Source organism: Pristiophorus japonicus, chromosome 26 (genome assembly GCF_044704955.1).
Source record: "Pristiophorus japonicus isolate sPriJap1 chromosome 26, sPriJap1.hap1, whole genome shotgun sequence".
Taxonomy (NCBI): Eukaryota; Metazoa; Chordata; class Chondrichthyes; family Pristiophoridae; genus Pristiophorus; species Pristiophorus japonicus.
In genome coordinates this window covers 23,159,212-23,183,644 of record NC_092002.1, presented here as the reverse complement: position 1 = coordinate 23,183,644, position 24,433 = coordinate 23,159,212, and the positions used below count along the sequence as shown (strand labels likewise).

The 24,433-nt window shown below is 47.7% G+C and overlaps 1 protein-coding gene across 1 annotated transcript; it reads right to left on the bottom strand.

Annotated features, from left to right (window-relative positions):
- Positions 1-2,507: 2,507 nt before the first annotated feature.
- On the bottom strand, positions 2,508-23,194 carry LOC139239111 (probable G-protein coupled receptor 139). The gene is made up of 4 exons (XM_070867633.1): positions 22,794-23,194; positions 12,995-13,031; positions 12,772-12,871; positions 2,508-3,403 (listed from the first exon to the last, which is right to left on the bottom strand). Exons 1-4 carry the CDS (start codon positions 23,192-23,194, stop codon positions 2,508-2,510), a joined length of 1,434 nt encoding a protein of 477 aa, XP_070723734.1.
- Between the last annotated feature and the right edge of the window lie 1,239 nt (positions 23,195-24,433).

The window sequence follows — 24,433 nt, the reverse complement described above, 5'->3', positions numbered from 1 at the left end:
TTTGCGCTTTACCTGCCTTGGGATTGTTTGATTGGATAATGTAGAGGGAGCTTTACTCTATGTCTATCCCCTGCTGTAACTGCCCTGTGGGAGTTTAATGGGAAAGTGTAGTGGGAGCTTTACTGTGTATCTATCGCCGTGCTGTACCTGCCCTGGGAGTGTTTGTTGGGACAATATAGAGGGAGCTTTACTCTGTATCTAACCCTGTGCTGTACCTGCCCTGGGCGTGTTTAATGTGACAGTGTAGCGCGAGCTTTACTCTGTATCTAACCCTGTGCTGTACCTGCCCTGGGAGTGTTTGATGTGACAGTGTAGAGGGAGCTTTACTCTGTATCTAACCCTGTGCTGTACCTGCCCTGGGAGTGTTTAATGTGACAGTGTAGAGCGAGCTTTACTCTGTATCTAACCCTGTGCTGTACCTGCCCTGGGAGTGTTTAATGTGACAGTGTAGAGGGAGCTTTACTCTGTATCTAACCCCGTGCTGTACCTGTCCTGGGAGTGTTTGATGTGACAGTGTAGAGGGAGCTTTACTCTGTATCTAACCCCGTGCTGTACCTGCCCTGGGAGTGTTTGATGTGACAGTGTAGAGCGAGCTTTACTCTGTATCTAACCCCGTGCTGTACCTGTCCTGGGAGTGTTTGATGTGACAGTGTAGAGGGAGCTTTACTCTGTATCTAACCCCGTGCTGTACCTGCCCTGGGAGTGTTTGATGTGACAGTGTAGAGGGAGCTTTACTCTGTATCTAAGCCGTGCTGCGCACTAGGTCCGTGCAGCAGAGCTGCTCTCCAGTCGTCTTGGGTAACCCTTGCCACTGGAACAAGACCTAGCTCTGTCAAGCCCATGTGGTGGCTGGTGTGCAACGGCCACCACACATTAAAAAAGATCCACGCACAGGCATCTTCCACCCTTCAAGATTTAGTTCGGACCTGGAATTTTAGGTCCATCATTGAAACACCTGTGAACTTTTTGACCTGGAAGCACGTCATGCTCGACTCGAGGGACTGCCTGTGATGAAGCCGTGCTGTTCCTGCTCTGGGAGTGTGTGATAGGACATGTAGGGGGTGGTTTACTCTGTATCTAACCCACTGTACCTGCCCTGGGCGTGTTTGATGGGACAGTGTAGAAGGAGCTTTACTCTGTATCTGACCCATGCTGTACCTGCCCTGGGAATGTTTTGTGGGACAATATACAGGGCGCTTTGCTCATTGTGTCCCATTTCTCTAGCAGTGAGATTCCTCACTTTGAGTATCACAAGATTCCCTTTTTTGTTGTGTTATATTTCTCTTGGACACAGAACCACGATGCAATAGAATTTTATTTTCACACTGAGCACAGTACAGGAAACACAGTAGTCTCTCAGAAGCTTTCTTGTGCCCTACAGTCGGCTTGATATTTTGAAATTTAATTTTGAAGGTTTGATGAATTTAGTTGTAAAGATCTTATCAATCTTTGCAGGCCCCGTGGCCTGGGCAGTGGTTCCCCTGCACGATGCTGAGTGAAGGTGAGCCTTCCTGACTGGACAGTCAGCACTGAGGGTAGGGAATGGATGGCAGGCCCACAGGTCCCCTCGGATCCTCGACTGACTGGGAGCCTGTGTACTGAATGCAGCCCGAGCTGCCGGTGCAGAAATGACAGTGTTTAATGGGAATGTGTTTCTGTGGAGCTGGTCTACCTCACATTTTCGCACTAAACTCAAGCACAAGGGTGATTATTAAGGTCACTTTGCGGAATGATCTTTATAAGGTTAAACACTGGCACCCTACGTGGTGGCTGTGAATTTCTCGGCCTGTGTCACTCAGTGTGGTCTCATTGATTGCCGATTGTGGCGAACTCAACAGCGGATCACCGACTTACTGACCGCAACCTGGGCATTTGTGCCATTCTCTGGCCTGTGCTCAACGGTGACATTGCTGTCAGTTTGAGAGGGTTAATGAGGGGGAACGCTGACAGTTTCACCGTCATTGCCACAGCAAATGTTTCTGTTGCGGAGCCCGCAGTGTAGGAAGGAATATGACATAGAATTGGCAACAGTGACACATATATTGGCCTGGGTGTCAGTGCGTAAAGCATTGCTTGAGCCGGGCAAGGAGCAGCAAATCAGACCTGGAGGATGACATGGCCCGAAGGCATCTTGCCAATGAATGGGGGCAAAGTCCCTGTTCCCACCCTGAGTCCTCCCGCCTGCAGCGCCGGCTTTAGTCTCACGGGGATCCCAGCACAGACTGAACAGTGGGGCTTGCCCTCCCTTCTCTCACCGAACGTAACCTACCGGGCCCTCCGAGGCCACGGCAATGGCCCTGGGTGCTTGGCGCTAAAGCTGGCACTGATCATGCCATTTCCCTTACCCCGAGCGATCAGTTATGCCCATATCCCACAGAAGAGAATCTACTGCAATGTCTTTAACTGTTGTGGCAGTGGGACTAATTGAATGGCTCTCCCATAGAGCTGGCACAGGCACGATGGGCTGAATGGCCCCTCCTGTGCTGAAAAATCCAATCATTCTATAATTATCTCATTAATTGCAGAAATCGATGGAGTGGGTATCTCAACCCACTCTTCAACTCCTCTCTGAATTTAGTCTGGGTCACGACATAAATACAGGTGTTTGTGCAGGTACTCAGCACCTGGAGCATGTCGCCGGCCGATTCTGCGGTGAAACCTGACACATTGTCAATGTATGAGTGAGGCACACTGCGGTGATAGATGTGAAAGGTCACCTTTGTCATCCATAACAGTATGAAGCTGCCCGAAATAGCGAAGAGCAAAATAATCGACCTCCTGCGGCTTTCCATCTCTGGGTCCTTGCGATGCTCAGCATTACTGCGGGCCCGCAATGCCCTGCGGACTTTGTTGGCCATGAGGATGTACCTGACAGTCAGGGCATTGAGGAGCAGAATCAGAAGGAGAGGGACACACGGGGTTAGGAGGAGGTGGAATAGCTCGAAGGATGCCCATGCGGGCGATGTAAAGTAGCTGGCTTTTTCTTGGCAGTACCATTGCACGTTGTTAATGATATACTGGGGTTCGTACACAAAGTACCAGGGAATGCACTCGAAACAGCTCAGCACGCCCACAGCTGTGATCACCACGGTCGCCGTTCTCACCGTGCAGTATTGCGCTTTCAGCTTCTGGCAGCAAATGGCGACAAATCGGTCAAAGGTGAAGGCGGCAGTGTACCAGACACAGCTCTCTGTGGCTGCATAGACCAGCACCTCAATCAGGCAGCACACCGGGGTGAGGTTGAGCAGAGAATGAGGGAAATAAATGAGGCGAATCAGCTTCAATATCGGATCAACGATGAGCACCAGGAGAGCGGTGACAGCCATGGCCACCAGGTAGCGAGTGATGCAGCGGGACAGACCGCATTTCCCCCGGGACAGGATCACAATCGCCACCACATTCACTGTAAGAAAGGGTACACATTATTGATGGTGCACACAGCAACAGGACAAGATTGGCAGGATGGCGACATTCAGGCCTCGCCTGATCCAAAGCTGGAAATCCGTTCCATGACTTGTTCGACTAAATGGAGCCAATGAACCATCAGAGGCTGAGGAAATAGAGACAGGAAATGCTGGGCACAGACAGCAGCTCAGGCAGGGCCTGTGGGGGAGACACACAGAGTTAATCTTTCAGCTCAATGTGAGAACAGACAGGAGGCGGGGAGAAGGCCAGAGCCGTGTTGGCCATGGAGAGTGAAGATACAAAGTGAAGCGGGTGATATGGAGGAGATTGGTGAGGAGGCGCAGTGAGCTGGGTGAAGGGTCCGTGTGAGCAGGCATTGTGAAGGGACAGGCCAGGGCCGTGGCCTGGGAATCCCCGCTCTCGCCCCGCGGTCACACACCTGATCTGGCTCTGCCTGTCCTGTGTGCAACCAGAGCGCCGATTGTAATCCTGACTTTGCTCCCTTTGCACTCCAACTCTTAACACCGTTTCCCCCGGCATTTTCCTCACTGTCATGCCAAAATTCCGGCGGACCAGCGGGAGAAGCCCCGCAGAAACCCATCCCAAGCCATTCTTCCTGCTGAAACGGAATGGTCTGATTGGCAATGAATCGTCTCACCAAGATCTTCATGTATGCCATTGTGTCTCTTAGCCCTCATCATAGACGGTCCCTTGTATAAGAACATAAGAACATAGAACATAAGAACATAAGAATTAGGAACAGGAGTAGGCCACCTAGCCCCTCGAGCCTGCTCCGCCATTCAAGAAGATCATGGCTGATCTGGCCGTGGACTCAGCTCCACTTACCCGCCCGCTCCCCGTAACCCTTAATTCCCTTATTGGTTAAAAATCTATCTGTGATTTGAATACATTCAATGAGCTAGCCTCAACTGCTTCCTTGGGCACAGATTTCCACAGATTCACAACCCTCTGGGAGAAGAAATTCCTTCTCAACTCGGTTTTAAATTGCCTCCCCCGTATTTTGAGGCTGTGCCCCCTAGTTCTAGTCTCCCCGACCAGTGGAAACAACCTCTCTGCCTCTATCTTGTCTATCCCTTTCATTATTTTAAATGTTTCTATAAGATCACCCCTCATCCTTCTGAACTCCAACGAGTAAAGACCCAGTCTGCTCAACCTATCATCATAAGGTAACCCTCTCATCTCCGGAATCAGCCTAGTGAATCATCTCTGTACCCCCTCCAAAGCTAGTATATCCTTCCTTAAGTAAGGTGACCAAAACTGCACGCAGTACTCCAGGTGCGGCCTCACCAATACCCTATACAGTTGCAGCAGGACCTCCCTGCTTTTGTACTCCATCCCTCTCGCAATGAAGGCCAACATTCCATTTGCCTTCCTGATTACCTGCTTCACCTGCAAACTAACTTTTTGGGATTCATGCACAAGGACCCCCAGGTCCCTCTGCACCACAGCATGTTGTAATTTCAAATCGAGGATGACTTGCTTCCACGCCAAAAAGGGATGAGTTCACAGGTGTTTCAATGAAGGACGTAAGATTCCAGATCCTGAACTACATCCTAAAGGGTGGAAGATGTCTGTGCGTGGATTTTTTTAACATGTGGTGGCCGTTGCACACCAGCCACCACATGGGCTTGACAGAGCTAGGTCTTAGTCCAGTGGCAAAGGTTATCCAAGACGACTGGAGACCAGCTCTGCTGCACGGATCTAGTGCGCGCACATATCGCAGTGTGGGTTGGCCCATGCTGCCCCTGGGCCCTTGCCTCTCTTGGGCCCCAGTCACATCCCTCTACGGACTCTTGCCGCTCCTTCGCCCCTCCTGCTGTGCCTGCCCGCACTGCAATCAGCAAACTGGCTTTGTAGCCGTTGCCCCTCCTGCAGCAGCACATGCTGCTCCCTGCAGTGGCATGCCGCCGCACACTGCTCCCGCCAATGGCCACGGCCTGTTGATGGTCTTGCAGGCCAGGGCCGCTCCGATTTCCAGGCTGGGCCGCCGCACGCTACTCCCTCTCTTACACTGACACTGGGAAAGCAGGACACTTGGCAGGAAGTATATTTACACAGAGCAGTCATTATGTCCTGCCCCTGGATTCCCACACTGAGCTGTCCTCTCACTAGCTGCTCCATCGGCTGAGATCCCGCAATAATCGCACAGTCAACAAGGGAGCAGTAATTAAAGAACGTGCCGAGGAAAAGCCCTCGGGAAAAGCGAGCACTTCCTCTCACCACGGACAAACACAAAGGTCCTAATCTTCCATTGTTCCGTCTGCCTGTGGGCGACCAGAGTGATCCAGGACCATTGCCTTCTCCCGTATGTCCTCAGTGACTCCCACTGTAGCTCAAACTCTGTAACTGTCCGTCAAATCAATTCATTCCGACACATCCCCTCCACTGAGGGAGCGCCGCACTGTCAGAGAGGCAGTACTGAGAGAGTGCTGCACTGTCGGAGGGGCAGTACTGAGGGAGCGCTGCACTGTCGGAGGGGCAGTACTGAGGGAGTGCTGCATTGTCGGAGGGGCAGTACTGAGGGAGCACCACACTGTCGGAGGGGCAGTACTGAGGGAGTGCTGCACTGTCGGAGGGGCAGTACTGAGGGAGCGCCGCACTGTCGGAGGGGCAGTACTGAGGGAGTGCTGCACTGTCGGAGGGGCAGTACTGAGGGAGCGCCGCACTGTCGGAGCGGCAGTACTGAGGGAGTGCTGCACTGTCGGAGGGGCAGTACTGAGGGAGCCCTGCATTGTTGGAGGGACAGTACTGAGGGAGTGCCGCATTGTCGGAGGGGCAGTACTGAGGGAGTGCTGCATTGTCGGAGGGGCAATAATCAGGGAGCGCAGCACTGTCGGAGGGGCAGAACTGAGGGAGCGCCGCACTGTCATAGGGGCAGTACTGAGGGAGCACTGCACTGTCGGATGGGCAATGCTGAGGGAGTGCTGCACTGTGGAAGGGGCAGCACTGAGAGAGCACTGCACTGTCAGAGGGACAGTACTAAGGGAGCACTGCACTAACAGAGGGGCAGTACTGAGGGAGTGCTGCACTGTCGGAGGTGCAGTACTGAGGGGGAGCACTGCACTGTATTGTTTCGGACCAGGTTTGAAACGAGGTTTGTCTGCACCTTCAGCTAGATGTAAAAAAATCCCATAACACTATTGGATGAAGCGAAGGGGCGCAGTCCCGATGACTTGTTTAAAATTCACCCCACAACGAACATCACTAAAACCAATTTAATCGTCATTGCTAATTGTGGGACCTTGCTGTGCGCAAATGATCTGACACATTTCTCTGTATTACAAGTGACTACATAAACACTTTGGGGCCTCATGAGGGCATCCATTATATGCTGGCTCAGAGGCAGGAAGCAAAGGGTAATGGTTGATGGGTGTTTTTGTGACTGGACGGCTGTAGCCAGTGGGGTTCCACAGGGCTCAGTGCTGGGTCCCTTGCTTTTTGTGGTATATATCAATGACTTCAACTTGAATATTGGGGGTATGATTACTAAGTTTACTAAGTTACTATGAATGCTAAGTTTGCAGATGACATGAAAAGGCTGTGTGTTTGATAATGAAGAACAGTGTGGGCAGAACAGTGGCAAATAGAATTTAATCCGGATAAGTGTGAGGTCATGCAATTGGGGAGGTCTAACAAGGCAAGGGAATACACATTAAATGATACGCCACTGAAAAGTGTAGAGGAACAAAAGGACCTTGGAGTGCAGGTCCACAGATCCCTGAAGGTAGCAGGCCAGGTAGATAAGGTGGTTAAGAAGGCATATGGAATATTTGCCTTTAGTCATCGAGGTATGGAATACAAGAGTAAAGATGTTATGCTTGAACTGTATAAAACATTGGTTAGGCCACAGCTGGAGTACTGTGTACAGTTCTGGTCACCACATTACAGGAAAGATGTGATTGCACTGGAAAGGGTGCAGAGGAGATTTACAAGAATGTTGCATGGATTAGAAAATGTTGGTTATGAGGAAAGATTGGAGATGCTGGGTCAGTCTGTCTTTGGAACAGAGGAGGTTGAGGGGAGACCTGATTGAGGTGTATAAAATGTGGTGAGGCAAAAAGCCTCACCACATTTAAAATATACTTGGATGTGCGCTTGAAGTGCCATAACCTACAGGACTATGGACCAAGAGCTGGAAAGTAGGATTAGGCTGGATAGCTCTTGATCGGCCGGCGCAGACACGATGGGCTGAAATGGCCTCCTTCCGTGCTGTAAATTTCTATGATTCTATGATGTGTAGAAGTACTCTTAACTAGATTAGTATAGCTGTCGTTTATCTAATTCTACATTTGTAGAGCAGGATTTCACGCTATGTAAAGTCAATAAGCAAGGTACATGCGAGTGATATTGCAGAGAAGGAAGATACATCATCAGTGCTTCTCATCTGTAAATAAGTGGATTACCGAGTCTCATTTTTTGAACAAACTCTATTTGAAAGAAAAAATAACTTGTATGTATATAACGCTTTTCATAGGAACATAAGAAAGAGGAGCAGGAGTAGACCATATGGCCCCTTGAGCCTGCTCCGCCATTTAATACGATCATGGCTGATCCGATCGTGGACTCAGGTCCACTTCCCTGCCCGCTCTCCATAACTCCTTTATCCCCTTATCGGTTAAGAAACTATCTATCTCTTACTCAAATGTATTCAATGTCCCAGCTTCCACAGCTCTCTGAGGCAGCAAATTCCACAGATTTACAACCCTCTGAGAGAAGAAATTCCTCCTCATTTCAGTTTTAAATGGGCGGCCCCTTATTCTAAGATTATGCCCCCTAGTTCTAGTCTCCCCTATCAGTGGAAACCTCCTCTCTGCATCCACCTTGTCAAGCCCCCTCATAATCTTATACGTTTCGATAAGATCACCTCTCATTCTTCTGAGCTCCAATGAATAGAGGCTCAACCTACTCAACCTTTCCTCATAAGTCAACCCCCTCATCTCCAGAATCAACCTTGTGAGCCTTCTCTGAACTGCCTCCAAAAGCAAGTATCCTTTTGTAAATATGGAAACCAAAACTGCATGCAGTATTCCAGGTGTGGCCTCACCAATACCCTGTATAACTGTAGCAAGACTTCCCTGCTTTTATACTCCATCTTCTTTGCAATAAAGGCCAAGATTCCATTGGCCTTCCTGATCACTTGCTGTACCTGCATACTAATCTTTTGTGTTTTATGCACAAGTACCTCCAGGTCCCGCTGTACTGCAGCATTTTGCAATTTTTCTCCATTTAAATAATAACTTGCTCTTTGATTTTTTTTCTGCCAAAGTACGTGACCTCACACTTTCCAACATTATACTCCATCTGCCAAATTTTTGCCCACTCACTTAGCCTGTCTATGTCCTTTTGCAGATTTTTTGTGTCCTCCTCATGCATTGCTTTTCCTCCCATCTTTGTATCGCCAGCAAACTTGGCAACGTTACACTCGGTTCTTTCTTCCAAGTCGTTAATATACATTGTAAATAGTTGGGGTCCCAGCACTGATCCCTGCGGCACCCCATTAGTTACTGGTTGTCAACCAAAGAATGAACCATTTATCCCGACTCTCTGTCCTCTGTTAGTTGGCCAATCCTCTATCCATGCTAATATATTACCCCCAACCCCATCAACTTTTATCTTGTGCAGTAACCTTTTATGTGGCACCTTGTCAAATGCCTTCTGTAAGTCCACATCCATTGGCTCCCCCTTACCCACCCTGTTCATTACATCCTCAAAGAATTCCAGTAAATTTGTCAAACATGACTGTCCCTTTCATAAATCTATGCTGACTCTGCCTGACTGAATTATGTTTTTCCAAATGTCCTGCTGCTGCTTCTTTAATAATGGACTCCAACATTTTCCCAAGCAGATGTTAGGCTAACTGGTCTTTTTGTCTACCTCCTTTTTTAAATAGGGGTGTTACATTTGCAGTTTTCCAATCTGCTGGGACCGCCCCAGAATCCATGGAATTTTGGTAAATTACAACCAATGCATCCACTATCCCTGCCGCTACTTCTCTTAGGACCCTAGGATGCAAGCCATCAGGTCCTGGGGATTTATCCGCCTTTAGTTCCATTATCTTACCCAAGTACCACCTCCTTATTGATTGTGATTGTGTTATGTTCCTCCCCTGCTAAAGCCCCTTGACGATCCACTGTTGAGATATTCTTAGTGTCCTCTACCGTAAAGACTGATACAAAAGAGCTTTTGCCATCTCCATGTTCCCCATTATTAATTCCCCGGTCCTGTCCTTGAAGGGACCAACATTTACTTTCGAGGTATATAAAAGGATAAAAACTCTTGTTATCTGCTTTTATATTTCGTGCTCGTTTACTTTCATAGTCTATCTTCTCTTTCTTAATAATTTTTTTGGTCATTCTTTGCTGGCTTTTAAAAGCTTCCCAATCTTCTGTCCTCCCACTAATTCTGGCCACTTTGTATGCCCTTGTTTTTAATTGGATGCCGTCCTTTATTTCTTTAGTTAGCCACGGATGGCTATCTTTTCTTTTACACCCTTTCCTCCTCACTGGAATATATTTTTCTTGAGAGTTGCAAAATATCTCCTTAAATGTACGCCACTGTTCATTAACCGTCCTACACTTAAATCTATTTTCCCAGTCCACTTTAGCCAACTCTGCCTTCAAACATTCATAGTCTCCTTTATTTAAGCTTAGTACGCTGGTTTGAGATCCAACTTTCTCACCCTCCATCTGAATTTGAAATTCAACCATGCTATGATCACTCATTCCAAGGGGCTCCTTTACGAGAAGATTGTTTATTAATCCTGTCTCATTTACACAGGACCAAATCCAAAATAGCCTGCCCCCTGGTTGGTTCTGTTACATCCTGCTCAAGGAAACCGTCCCTTATGCACTCTATGAACTCTTCAAGGCTACCTTGACCAATTTGATTTGTCCAATCAATATGAAGGTTAAAATCACCCATGATTATTGCTGTTCCCTTTTTACAAGCCCCCACTATTTGCTGGTTTATACTCCGACCAACAGAGTTGCTACTGTTAGGGGGCTTATAGACTACGCCCACCCATGACTTTTTCCCCTTATTATTCCTTATCTCCACCCAAACTGTTTCAACATCCTGATCATTTGAGCCAATACCGTTTCTCACTATTGCAGTGATTCCATCCTTTATCAATAGAGCTACCCCACCTCCTTTTCCTTTCTGTCTGTCCTTCCAGATTGTCAAATGCCCCTGAATATTTAGTTCCCAGTCCTGGTCACCTTGCAAGCACGTCTCTGTAATGGCTATCAGATCATATCCATTTGTATCTATTTGTGCCGTCAACTCATCTATTTTATTACGAATGCTACGTGTATTTAGACAAAGTGCCTTTAAATTTGTAATTTTACCCTTTTATTCCTGCTTGTTTCCTGTCTCCTTCAAACTCACTTTCTTTATTTTGGCTTTCTAATTCCAGCTTTACTCCCCTCCCTACTGAATCTATTTTCAGGTTCCCATCCCCCTGCCAAGCTAATTTAAACACTCCCCAACAACACTAGCAAACCCCCCGCCCCCGGCGAGCATATTGGTCCTGGCTCTGTTGAGCTGCAACTCTGTACAGATCCCACCTCCATCAGAAGCAGTCCCAATGCCTCAGGAAGCTGCACCATCTCTTCAGCCACGTATTCATCTCCTCTATCCTCCTATTTCTGTACTCACTAGCTCATGGCACTGGGAGTAATCCAGAGATGACTATTTTTGAGGTCCTGCTTTTTAATCTCTCTCCTAGCTCCCTAAACTCTGCCTGTAGGACCTCATTCCTCTTTCTACCTATGTCATTGGTCCCGATATGGACCACGACCTCTGGCTGTTCACACTCTCCCCCCAGAATGTCCTGAAGCCGCTCAGTGACATCCTTGACCCTGGCACCAGGGAGGCAACATACCATCCTATCTGCGTCTGCGGCCGCAGAATCGCCTGTCTGCTTCTCTGACAATTAAATCCTCTACCACTATAGCTCTTCCATTCTTCTTCCTCCCACCCTGTGCAGCTGAGCCACCCGTGGTGCCGTGGATTTGGCTCTGGTTGCACTCCCCAGAGCTACCATTATCCTCACCGGTACTCAGAACAGAGTACCGGTTAGAGAGCGAGATGGAGTCAGGGGAATTCTGAACTAACTGCCTAGTCCACCTCTTCTGTCCGGCAGTCACCCAATCCCTATCTGCCTGCACACTCTTAAGCTGTGGGGTGACCACCTCTAGAAACGTGCTATCCACGTAGTTCTCAGTCTCACGGATGCACCGCAGTGACTCCAGCCGCCGCTCAAGCTCCAAAACACGGAGCTCGAGTTGGTACAGCTGGAGACACCTCCTGCACACGTGGTCATCCCAGCTGCGTGAAGCATCCAGGATCTCACAGAATGTGCAAGCCACGGGACTGAGCTGCCCTGCTATCCCTTTAGTTGCACTCGGTACTATCAAGTAGAACTAAACTCTAAACCTTAGCAAAACACACCCTCATCTCCTCAGGATGTCACAGGGCGTCAGTAAGCCGTTTCAAAACAATGTTATATAGTCTGAATGAACATAACTTTCAAAAATTAAAACATTTTATTATACCATACATTCACTCAACAAAAATATTGTAATAGCGATTGCAACATAGAAACATGGGAATTGCTTGATGAGAAATCGCACGGTATCTGGTTGGCCTTCTATCGCCCTGGTAGCCCCATGGTACAATAATGGAGTTGCCAATTAATCGAGCAATCAATCTCTATCAATAAGTTTACAAGAGCCTCAGACATGTGCTGAGGAAAAGCCCAGTGGGGGAGAGCTTTGGGAACCTTTGGTCCAAACTCACCTGTTCCTCCCGAGCTGCACTCAGCACATGTGATGTCTCCAATTACTCAAACACTCCATCCCAAAATGTGCCTTTCTGAAAGAAAATGATGTAATTTACATTGGAATTAAATGTGACAGTGAGTTTGTTCCCTGCAAACGGGAAGCAGTGAGTCCAGTCATCAGTTACATTCCCACAATTAGAATATATGTGTGAGCGTGTTCTTCCGCTCTGTGTCGCCATCCGCCACCCAGTCCAATGGATTGGAAGTCACATACACCTTGCGGCACCTGTGCATTATTCAACGCCAGCCCTCGATGTAGCCAGGAACTTGAAATGGGGAGGTGGACAATCGACAAGTAGTACTGCATGTGTTAAATCTTCAAAGATCATCACAGGTTCAAATCAGATATCGCAATGAGGAATCAGAGGGAAGTCAGGACATGACAACAGTAACCGCAAGTACTACACGAGAGGGAAAATCTTACATGGTGAGAAAACTGGAGAAAAGACAGCGAACACGGATAACACTGAGTTCTAAACTGATATTTGTGTTCAATAACCTACCAGGGATGCCGATAGCTGCAAGAATCGGGTAATAAATGGCTCTTGCCTGATGAATGACCACATAGCCCATTTCCCAGCAGAGGGCGCTGTCCTGTTGGTTCTACAGGCAGCAGCTTCCGTGTCTGGTTACAGCGCAACTTCATGCCCAGATTTATATCCATGGGAAATCTCCAGTGACACAATTATCATCAGTATTAGTTAATGCTTTGAACAAACACATTACCTCAGCCGTTGGTGCTCCGGTGGGAACCATGTCACACCTGCAATTAAAGGGAAATATCTCAAAGATCAGAAGATTATCTTAAACAGGTTTATTTCCAAAATGGAGTTTGTTAGTTGGCCATTTACAACACCAACACTGATCCAGCCAGCAAGGTCTGATGCCTTTATGTTTTCATGCAACGGTTTACAATGTAAACTCAATAATAAAATGGCAATGATTTTATACAATTGTAAACAGTGACCACGCATCCAGGCACAAAACTTGAACCACGTTAGCAAAATTGAAGCCCTTGGGTTTAAAGGGCAGTGGCTGAGTGGATACGGATTGGGTAAGGGACAGAGTAGAGGTGAACTGGAGGGAAATCTAGCATTGTATTCCCTAGGGATCTGTATTGGGACCACGGGGCTTTTTCATATATATTAATGACCCAGACTTGGGTATAATTTCAAAGTTTTCAAACGATATAAAATGGGGAAATGTGGAGAACAGCGGCGTACTTCAGGAGGACACAGACACACTGGTGAAATGGGAAGCCACGCGGCAGATTAAATGGAATGCAGAGAAATGTGAGCTGATACATTTTGGTGGGAAGAATGAGGAGAGGGAACATAAACTAAATGTACAATCTTTAAAGAGGGTGCAGGAAGAGAGAGACCGGGGGCTGTATGTACACAAATCTTTGAAGGTGGCAGGACAAGTTGAGAAGGCTGTTACAAAGCATACAGGATCCTGGGCTTCATTAATAGAGGCAGAGAGTACAGCAGCAGGGACGTTGTGCTAAACCTGTATAAAACACTGGTTAGGCCTCAGCTGGAGTATTGTGTCCAATTCTGGGCACCGCACTTTAGGAAGGATGTCAAGGCTTTGGAGAGGGTGAGGAAAAGATTGACTAGAATGGTACCAGGGATGAGGGACTTCATCAATGTGGAGAGACTGGAGAAGCTGGTATTGTTCTCCTTAGAGCTTAGATGTTAGGAGAAGATTTGATAGACGTGTTCAAAATCATGAGTGGTTTTGATCGAGTAAATAATGAGAAACGGTTTCCACTGGTGGAAGGCCAGTAACCCGAGGACACAGATTTAAGTGGATTGGGACATGAGCCAGAGATGACATGTGAAACATTTTTTTAATGCAGTGAGTTGTTGTGATCTGGAATGCACTGCCTGAAAAGGTGGTGGACGCAGATTCAATAGTAACATTCAAAAGGAAATTGAACAAATATTTGAATGGTTAACATAAAATACAGGTCCAAGAGAGTATAGAAAGTCCAGGAGTGAAATTAAAAGGGATATTAGGAAAACAAAGAGAGAGCATGAAAAATTCGCGCCAAATAAAATCAAGGAAAACCCAAAGATGTTTTATAAATATATTAAGAGCAAGAGGATAACTAAAGACAGGGTAGGGCCTATTCGCGACCACAAGGGGAGTCTGTGTGTGGAGGCTGAAGATGTGGGTATGGTTCTTAATGTATACTTTGCATCTGTTTTCACAAAAGAGAGGGGCGATGCAGACAATGATAATGAGGAGGAGTGTGAAATATTAGATGAAGTAAACATTGTGAGAAAAGAGGTATTAAGGGGTTTAGCAGCTTTGAAAGTGGATAAGTCCCCAGGCCCAGATGAAATGTATCCTAGGCTGTTAAGCGACCAAGATCACATAAACCAGGACACTAGGCCAGTACACCACAAGGCCAGAGCAGTGCCGTACGTGATGCGGGAAAAGATAGAAGGCGAATTGGACCGCCTGCTGAGGGAAGGCATCATCTCGCCAGTCGAGTTCAGCGACTGGGCGAGCCCAATTGTGCCGGTGCTCAAGGCGGTTGGGGCGGTCAGGATATGTGGTGATTACAAGGCCACCATCAATCATGTGTCACTCCAAGACCAGTACCCGCTACCGAGAGCGGAGGACCTCTTTGCGACGCTATCCGGTGGCAAACTTTTTTCAAAATTGGACCTGACCTCAGCTTACATGACCCAGAAGCTGGCGACTGAGTCGAAGAAGCTGACCACCATCACGACACACAAGGGGTTGTTTGAGTACAACAGATGTCCGTTTGGGATTCGCTCGGCCGCCGCGATCTTTCAACGAAATATGGAAAGCCTCCTCAAGTCGATTCCAAGGACGGTGGTTTTTCAAGACGACATCCTCATCACGGGTTGCGATACTGAAGAACACCTCCACAACCTGGAGGAGGTGCTATGCAGATTGGACCGGGTAGGTCTGCGACTGAAAAAGGCGAAGTGCGTCTTCCTAGCTCCAGAGGTAGAATTCCTGGGGATGAGGGTAGCAGCAGACGGGATCAGACCTACTGCATCCAAAATGGAAGCGATCCAGAGGGCACCCAGACCCCGTAACATGACAGAGCTGGATTCGTTCCTGGGGCTCCTGAACTATTTTGGTAACTTTCTTCCCAAATTGAGCAGGCTGTTAGAGCCGCTACACGTACTCCTACGCAAAGGTCGTGAATGGGTCTGGGGGGACAGCCAGGAAAGGGCTTTTGATAGAGCACGCAATTTGTTATGCTCCAACAATCTGTTAACGCTATATGACCCATGTAAGAAACTTGTTTTAATGTGCGATGCGTCGTCCTATGGGGTCGGGTGTGTGTTGCAGCATGTTAATGCCAAGGGTCAGTTACAGCCGGTAGCTTATGCCTCCAGAAGTCTGTCCCAGGCAGAAAGAGGCTAAGGGATGGTAGAAAAGGAAGCGTTTGCATGTGTATATGCAGTAAAAAAAATGCACCAGTACCTGTTTGGCAGGAAATTTGAGCTGGAGACAGATCACAAACCCCTCACGTCCCTTTTGGCTGACAACTAGGCCATAAATGCAAATGCATCAGCCTGCATACAGAGGTGGGAACTCACGTTATCCAATTCTATCCAATGACTATCCAATTCGGCACAGACCGGGCACCGAAAACTGCGCTGATGCACTCAGCAGGTTCCCACTAGCCACCACCGAGAGCATGCTGCTGAGATGGTCATGGCTGTTGAGGCTTTCGAAAGCTAAGGCTCACACTTGACAGCCCGTCAGATCAAAGTCTGGACAAATAGAGACCCGCTACTGTCTTTAGTCAAGAAATGTGTCCTGAATGGGGACTGGGCAGCCACGTACAGGGCATGCCCTGAGGAATTTAAACCATTTCACATGCGCAAGGATGAACTCTCGATTCAGGCCGATTGCCTACTATGGGGAAACCAAGTAGTCATGGCCCAGATGGGCAGAGAGGTGTTCCTCCGAGAACTCCACTATGAGCAGCCGGGCATTGTCATGATGAAGGCAATTGCCAGGTCACACGTTTGGTGGCCAGGGATAGATGCAGACCTGGAACTTTGTGTTCACAGGTGCAACACATGTGCCTAGCTGGACAATACGCCCATGGAAGCCCCCCTTAGTCCCTGGTCCTGGCCTGCCAAGCCATGGTCACGCATCCATGTGGATTACGCAGTTCCTTTCATGGGAAAAATGTTTTTGGTTGTAGTCGATGCCAACTCCAAATGGATCGAGTGTGACATTCTCAATTCAAGCACATCCTCTGCCACGGTAGAAAGTCTACAGGCAATGTTCGGCGCCCATGGTCTACCGGGCGTCTTGGTCAGCGACAATGGCCTGTGCTTTACAAGCATTGAATTCCAGGACTTCATGGCAGGCAATGGTATCAACCATGTCAGAACGGCACCGTTCAAGCCTGCCTCAAACGGCCAGGCGGAACGAGCAATGCAGATAATCAAACACGGAATGCTCAGAATCCAAGGGGGTTCCTGACAAAACCACTTATCACGCCTCCTGTTGGCCAATAGATCCCGACCACACTCGCCCACAGAGCTGCTAATGAAAAGGACGCTCAAAACCAGGTTATCCCTTATACACCCCACCATGAAAGAAATTGTTGAAAGCAGGAAAGCAGGCTCCGGTCACAATGTGACTACCATTACGGGAATGCGAGGGCGCGATGTATTGATGTTAATGACCTTGTCTTTGTCCTCAACTATGCTGCAGGGCCCAAATGGCTCGCAGCCACTGTGATTGCTAAAGAGGGGAATAGGATTCTGGTCGTTCAACTTACCAATGGACAAATCTGCCGCAAACACGTGGATCAAACAAAAAGGAGGTTCAGCAATCCCATAGAAGAAGCAGAGGAAGAACACGATGTAGAGTTCACTCCACCACAGGTGACCGAACACCGGAACCAAGTGCAGGAGAGACCAGTCACTGTGGGCAGTCCGGACAGGCCTGAGGCATCGCAAACGGCAGACACTCAGGTCAGTGCCCAACAACCGGAACCCCAACTCAGGCGCTCCAGAAGGGAGCGTAAACCATCAGAGAGACTTAACCTGTGATCCCAATAAAACTTTGGGGGGAAGGTGATGTCATGTATTCCACTGTCATTGTAACCCATGTAAAAACTGACCTAAGTTGTACACCGTGAGAACAATGACCACTAGGTGGTGAACTTGTGGGAGACACTCCTAACCTGGACTTTCAGGTATAAAAGTGGAAGCTCCACCCATCTTCTTCACTTCAGTGCTGACAAATAAAGGTTACTGGTCACAGAGTGACCTTCTCTCAAGTATGGGCCTCGTGTGCATTTGTACTGTATAGTAAGGACACATTAGGCCCAATCCAGCCTGTATACGAAAAACTAAGCACAAAAGGACATTGCAATTACCAAACTAATATTTCCATCAGGAAACAGTTTTCGAACATCAACCCACCCAAGACATATCAACTTTTAACGAGCCCGCCAAAATATTACAAAGAAGAACCAAGCCCGCCAAATTTAAACCAAGAATTCCAAACAGATTTGTCTCCAAGATTAGAACCACTGAAATCGTATAACTGGCCCCTGTTTTCAACAGAGGTTATGACACACTTTGCCATACAACGGAGACCAAGCTGATGTCATCAACACAAGGAGAGAAACCAAGGCGACAGTTGTAAACTAACTTCTCCAGCTTCGAAGTCCTGAAGTCCTGAAGGAAGGAAGAACATCACCATCGCGGCAGCAACCGACCACAGTCAACGTGATATCAACGGAAAACCACCGTGATCGACCAAACTCGAATAAGACTCCAATGGGAAAAAAACGAAGAATCGAAAAGTTTCCACTCTACAATCTAATCCTGGCCTACCAACGGATAAAACATTACCTAACAGACTGTAGAAACCTATTTCTAACGAAAGAAAACAGGTACTTACCCAATAGATCCAAAACGCGCCTTACCGCATCAGCGGACTCAACCCAACTGAAGATTGCGCAGCAAGAAGTCTTCTCCGACATTCGGGGTGCGACAAGCAGACCCTACCATATCCAACAAACCCTGAAACTGTGATCTACCGTTAACTGTCAAAAGGATTGGTAAGCATAGTCCCTGTCTGCCCTGGAGTCCAACCTAGCTAGAATTAGGTATTGGGAGGTGGGAGGTATAATTTTACAGTAACCCTCTTTGAATATGTAGTGTATGGTTCTTTATTAGAATTATTATAATGACCTTGTACCTTTCCTTGTATTGTCCCTTATTAGAACGATTGTAAGTTTGGCCTTGTATTCTCTTACTAGAGTAATAAGATTGTATTTCCTTGGCTGTAATAAAAACAAAGTTCTTTTGCATCAAACCAGTGTCCTTTGCACTTTTGTCACACCCCCCAAATAAATCCAGAATCTAGAACCCAAGGGAGTGGGAGTGATTCGAACTGCTCAAGTTGGTCAGAAGGGAACCTGACTCCCTCATAGAGATCACCCCCTTACATGGTGGAGGAGGATTTCCTGGAGTGTATTAGGGATGGTTTTCTAGACCAATATGTCGAGGAATTAACTAGAGGGCAGGCCATCCTAGACTGGGTGATGTGTAATGGGAAAGGACTAATTAACAATCTTGTTATGCGAGGTCCCTTCAGAAAGAGTGACCATAATATGGTACAATTATTTATTAAGATGGAGAGTGACGCAGTTAATTCAGAGACTAGGGTTCTGAACTTGGGGAAAGATATCTTCGATGGTATGAGACGTGATTTGGCTAGAATAGACTGGCGAGTGATACTTAAAGGATTGACGGTGGATAGGCAATGGCAAACATTTGAAGGTCACATGGATGAACTTCAACAATTGTACATCCCTGTCTGGAGTAAAAATAAAATGGGGAAGGTGACTTAACCGTGGCTAACAAGGGAAATTAAGGATAGTGTTAAATCCAAGGAAGAGGCATATAAATTGGCCAGAAAAAGCAGCAAACCTGAGGACTGGGAGAATTTTGTAATACAGCAGAGGAGGATAAAGGGTTTAATTAGGAGGAAGAAAATAGAGTATGAGAGGAAGCTTGCTGGGAACATAAAAACTGACTGCAAAAGCTTCTATAGATATGTGAAGAGAAAAAGATTAGTGAAATCAAACGTAGGTCCATTGCAGTCAGATTCAGGTGAATTTATAATGGGGAATAAAGACATGGCGGACCAGTTAAACAAATACTTTGGTTCTGTTGTCACAAAGGAAGACACAAATAATCTTCCGGAAATACTAGGGGACCGAGGGTCTAGTGAGAAGGAGGAACTGAAGGTTATCCTTATAAAGCAGGAAATTGTGTTTATGGAAATTGATGGGATTGAAGGCCGATAAAGCCCCGGGGCCTGATAGTCTGCATCCCAGAGTACTTAAGGAAGTGGCCATTGAAATAGTGGATGCATTGGTGATCATTTTCCCACAGTCTGTCGACTGTGGATCAGTTCCTATGGACTGGAGGGTAGCTAATGTAACACCACTGTTTAAAAAAGGCTGGAGAGAGAAAATGACTAATTATAGACCGGTTAGCCTGACAAAATGTTGGAATCAATTGTTAAACATGAAATAGCAGTGCATTTGGAAAGCAGTGACAGGATCGGTCCAAGTCAGCATGGATTTATAAAAGGGAAATCATGCTTGACAAATCTTCTGGAATTTTTTGAGGATGTAACTAGTAGAGTGGACAAGGAAGAACCAGTGGATGTGGTGTATTTGGACTTTCAAACAGCATTTGATAAGGTCCCGCACAAGAGATTGGTGTGCAAAATCAAAGCACATGGTATTGGGGGTAATGTACTGACATGGATAGAGAACTAGTTGGCAGTCAGGAAGCAGAGAGACGGAATAAACTGATCCTTTTCAGAATGACAGGCAATGACTAGTGGAGTACCGTAGGTCTCAGTGCTAGGACCCCAGCTCTTTATAATATACATTAATGATTTAGATGAAGGAATTGAGTGTAATATTTCCAAGTTTGCAGACAACACTAAGCTGCGTGGTGGTGTGAGTTGTGAGGAGGATGCTAAAAGCCTGCAGGGTGACGTGGAGAGGTTAGGTGAGTGGGTAAATGCATGGCAGATGCAGTATAATGTGGATAAATATGAGGTTATCCACTTTGGGGCAAAAACACAAAGGCAGAATATTATTTGAATAGTGGCAGATTAGGAAAGGGGGAGGTGCAACGAGATCTGGGTGATATGGTTCATCAGTCATTGAAAGTTGGCATGCAGGTACAGCAGGCGGTGAAGAAGGCAAATGGTATGTTGGCCTTCATAGCTAGGGGATTTGAGTAGAGGAGCACGAAGGTCTTACTGCAGTTGTACAGGGCCTTAGTGATGCCTCACCTGGAATATTGTGTTCAGTTTTGGTCTCCTAATCTGAGGAAGGACGTTCTTGCTATTGAAGGAGTGCAGCGAAGGTTCACCAGACTGATTCCTGGGATGGCGGGACTGACATATGAAGAGAGACTAGATCAACTGGGCCTTTATACACTGGAGTTTAGAAGGATGAGAGGGGATCTCATAGAAACTTACAAGATTCTGACGGGACTGGACAGGTTAGATGCGAGAAGGAAGTTCAGAACCAGGCGACATAGTCTTAGGATAAGGGGTAGGCCATTTAGGACTGAGATGAGGAGAAACTTCTTCACTCAGAGAGTTGTTAACCTGTGGAATTCCCTACCGCAGAGAGTTGTTGATGCCAGTTCATTGGATATATTCAAGAGGGAGGTAGATATGGCCCTTGCGGCTAAAGAGATCAAGGGGTATGAAGAGAAAGCAGGAAAGGGGTACTGAGGGAATGATCAGCCATGATCTTATTGAATGGTGGTGCAGGCTCGAAGGGCCGAATGGCCTACTCCTGCACCTATTTTCTATGTTTCTATGTTTCTATACTCCATCCCCCTTGCAGCAAAGGCCAACATTCCATTTGTCTTCCTAATTACTTGCTGTATCTGCATGCTAACTTTTTGTGTTTCATGTACAAGGACCCCCCAGATCCCTCTGCACCACAGCATTTTGTAATCTTTCCCCACTTAAATAATAATTTGCTTTTTTATTATTCCTACCAAAGTGGATAATTGTGATGTATGTAGCACCCACATCACTGACTCCACACGGTCTCGTGTTGTAGTAACTGCCGTGACCTTAGTCCTTTATTAGGTAACTCTAGAGTGCCTTCTCAGGTGTGGTGGGCAGTCTTTTATACTCTGTCTTGCAGCTACTTTCAGGTCTCCCGGCACAGCGCCCTCTGTGGCGCACCATTGTACTTATACATTTAATGTACCTGGACAAAACATAACATCTCAATCCCCCCCAGTTCCAAAAGCCATTGCCGATAACCTCGGCCTTGTTGGTCCTGGTTGGTTTGTGAGTGTGAGTCCATGACCATCCACTTCCCTCTTCCCCCCCATGTAGAGATTACGCTTGCGATCCAGTGCAAGCATGTGGTGCTTCTCCTTACATGGGTGATGAAGTACACGAGTATAACCTCCAACAGAAAGCAGGTATACATAGACAGTACATTTGTATGGTACATATGATATGTGGTACAGATGTTATGTCAAAAGGTTGCAGGTGCACTGAACAGTTATTTAATCCTAGCTCCACTTGGTGGCAGTGTACTGCCCCTTTTTGCCCGAGGTGATGGGCTGTGCTGAGACAGGGGTATGGCAACTAGTGCGTTGCCTCTGTTCTCAGTAGTTGCCTCAGCGGCTCATCTGCAGCCGCTGAACCATTGCATGAATCACATAATATCGAAATCGCATTGGCCCCTTAGGCATGTTAGTCACGGACCCATTAACCCTTTTAACTGTACCTCGTGGTATTGACTCTTTTCGTAAATCACTGCATCATACAAATCATATTACACATTTAGACTCGCTCTTGCCTTACAAAAGTCTTTTTCTGGGGACCGCCAATGGTGTAAGGCCCTTTTAAGGCTCCCGGGTGCATTTCCCTTTTAAGACGCCATCTTGAGATTCCCACGAGGCTTCCCTTAGGCGTCGCCATTTTAGTTGTACTGCTTGCTTTTGTTCTTTGCAGCCCGAGGCTTGCCACCATCTTGAGCTCGCTGGCAGTGAGATCACTTTATTTCGTTATTTCTCCATTAAATTAAAAATTATTAGATTTTAAAATTAATTCAAAGTTACGTTTTTTTTTCAGAAGTTTGTTCATGATATTTCAGCATCTACCTTAACCCGGGTTACTGATTTCCAAGATGTTTGTCGAGTCAGGATTAGCGCCTGCTGATGAGCAGGATGAAATGAAACCTTCCGTTCTCCCTGCACCCTCCCCCGTGCTTCAACTACAGCTATTGATGTTTCTTATTGAAATGGCGGTTCTGAATAAGGGCGTTTGTGCCACTGATTCAGAGAAGCGCACAGCATTCAATAATGGCTGGCGGTGGATATATTTTCAAGATTTTGCAGAAAATACTGATATAGCTATAGGTGCAGCTCTGTGCAGGAGGGGGGAAAACGGCCAAGAACGATGCGATCAGTCATAGTCCCTGTGGCCTCCGTACTTGCCGTAACTGCTGCCGTCCCCGCCGCTCTGGCTCTTGTACCCACCCGAGTAGCTGTTGCGTTCTCCCGAGTTATGCCGACCGCCTCCTCTGCCGCCGTAGCCTCCTCTCCTGCCATTGCTGTAGCCCCCACCACCGCCGCCGCCGTCCCGGCCTCCACCGCAGCCGCAACCGCCACCTGACTTTCTCTCCGCGTGGGCTCCCCGATTTATCGCCCGTCGGTGGATTTCCCAATCAACGCCTGCTCTTCCAGGGTCTGCTCGTCTGTGTGGGGATTTGGACTGCCAATGAACAGCTTCTTTCTCCTCCAGCTCAGTCGGTGCTGCTCTTTGGAGACCCGGGGGACAGCGGTCTGTGGAGGGATGAAGTCTTCCCAGCTCCCACGGACCTTCCCTATCCATCATGGGCTCACACTCACAAACCAACCAGGACGAACAAGGCCGAGGTTACCGGCAATGGCTTTTGGAACTGGAGGGGCGGGGGAGTGAGATGTTATGTTTTGTCCAGGTACATTAAATGGTGCGCCACAGAGGGCGCTGTGGTGGGAGACCTGAAAGTACCTGCAATGACCCACAAAGGTAACCCGTGCGTCTCGCCCCGTGAGATACCTGCACATCCGCTCTGTCAAGGACAGGTATCAATTCCCTGGTGTAGGTACGCAGCTTTACCGTGACCGGGACCAGCTTGGGTCGTGCAGCTGGGTTGACCCACAGTTTATCAAAAGTTCTCTGACTCATCAACGACGGACCCGATCCAATGTCTACTTTCATACTCACAGGGACTCCATTGATCTTGACTTCCATAATCACTGGGGCCGAATTGTCGGTACACGTATACAGTCCCAGCACCTCATCTTCTTCTGCCTGCTCCTCGCTGGATGGTGGATCCTCTACCAAACGGTGAGTCAGGTTTCTTTTGCACATACGCTGAAGGTGGCCTTTCATGTGGCAGGTATTGCACGTATACTCCGCAAACCTGCACCGGTGAGCCCCATCGCTTACTCCGCAGCACCAGCATGGTGCTACTCGATTAGCCCCCTCAGCGGACTCTGAGTTCCCAGACCCCGAGGTCCGTGCTCTCTGCCCTAGGCAGAGCCACATTCTGCAGTTTTTCCCATGGTGGGCGCTATCCTGTGGACAGTGCCTACCGGGTTCGAGACTGTGTGCATCATCTGCTTGGTGCTGCAAGTCGAGGTCACAAATGCCCTGCTGATGGTGATGGCTTGCTTCAGGGTGACTGTAGGTTCCGTGGATAGCAGCCTGTGGAGGAGACCCTCATGGTCAATTCCCATAACAAAAACGTCCTGCAACGCCTCATCAAGGTGTGTGCCAAAATCACACAGCGCCGCGAGTCTCCTGAGGTCCGCAGCATATTTGGTGACATCCTGGCCCAAGTGATGGTAGAATTTGTGCCGGGCCGTGAGGATACTCTCCTTCGGTTTCAGTTGGTCACGAATGAGTGTGATCAGCTCCTCATATGACTTGTCCCTGGCGCTCTCAGGTGCCAGCAAATCCCTGACGAGACAGTAAACCTCATCGCCACAACTGGATATCGCCCTACGCTTCTCTCTCAGTGCATCCGTGTTCCCCGTCAGATCGTTTGCTGTGAAGTAGTGCTCGAGCCTTTCCGTGAAGGCCTCC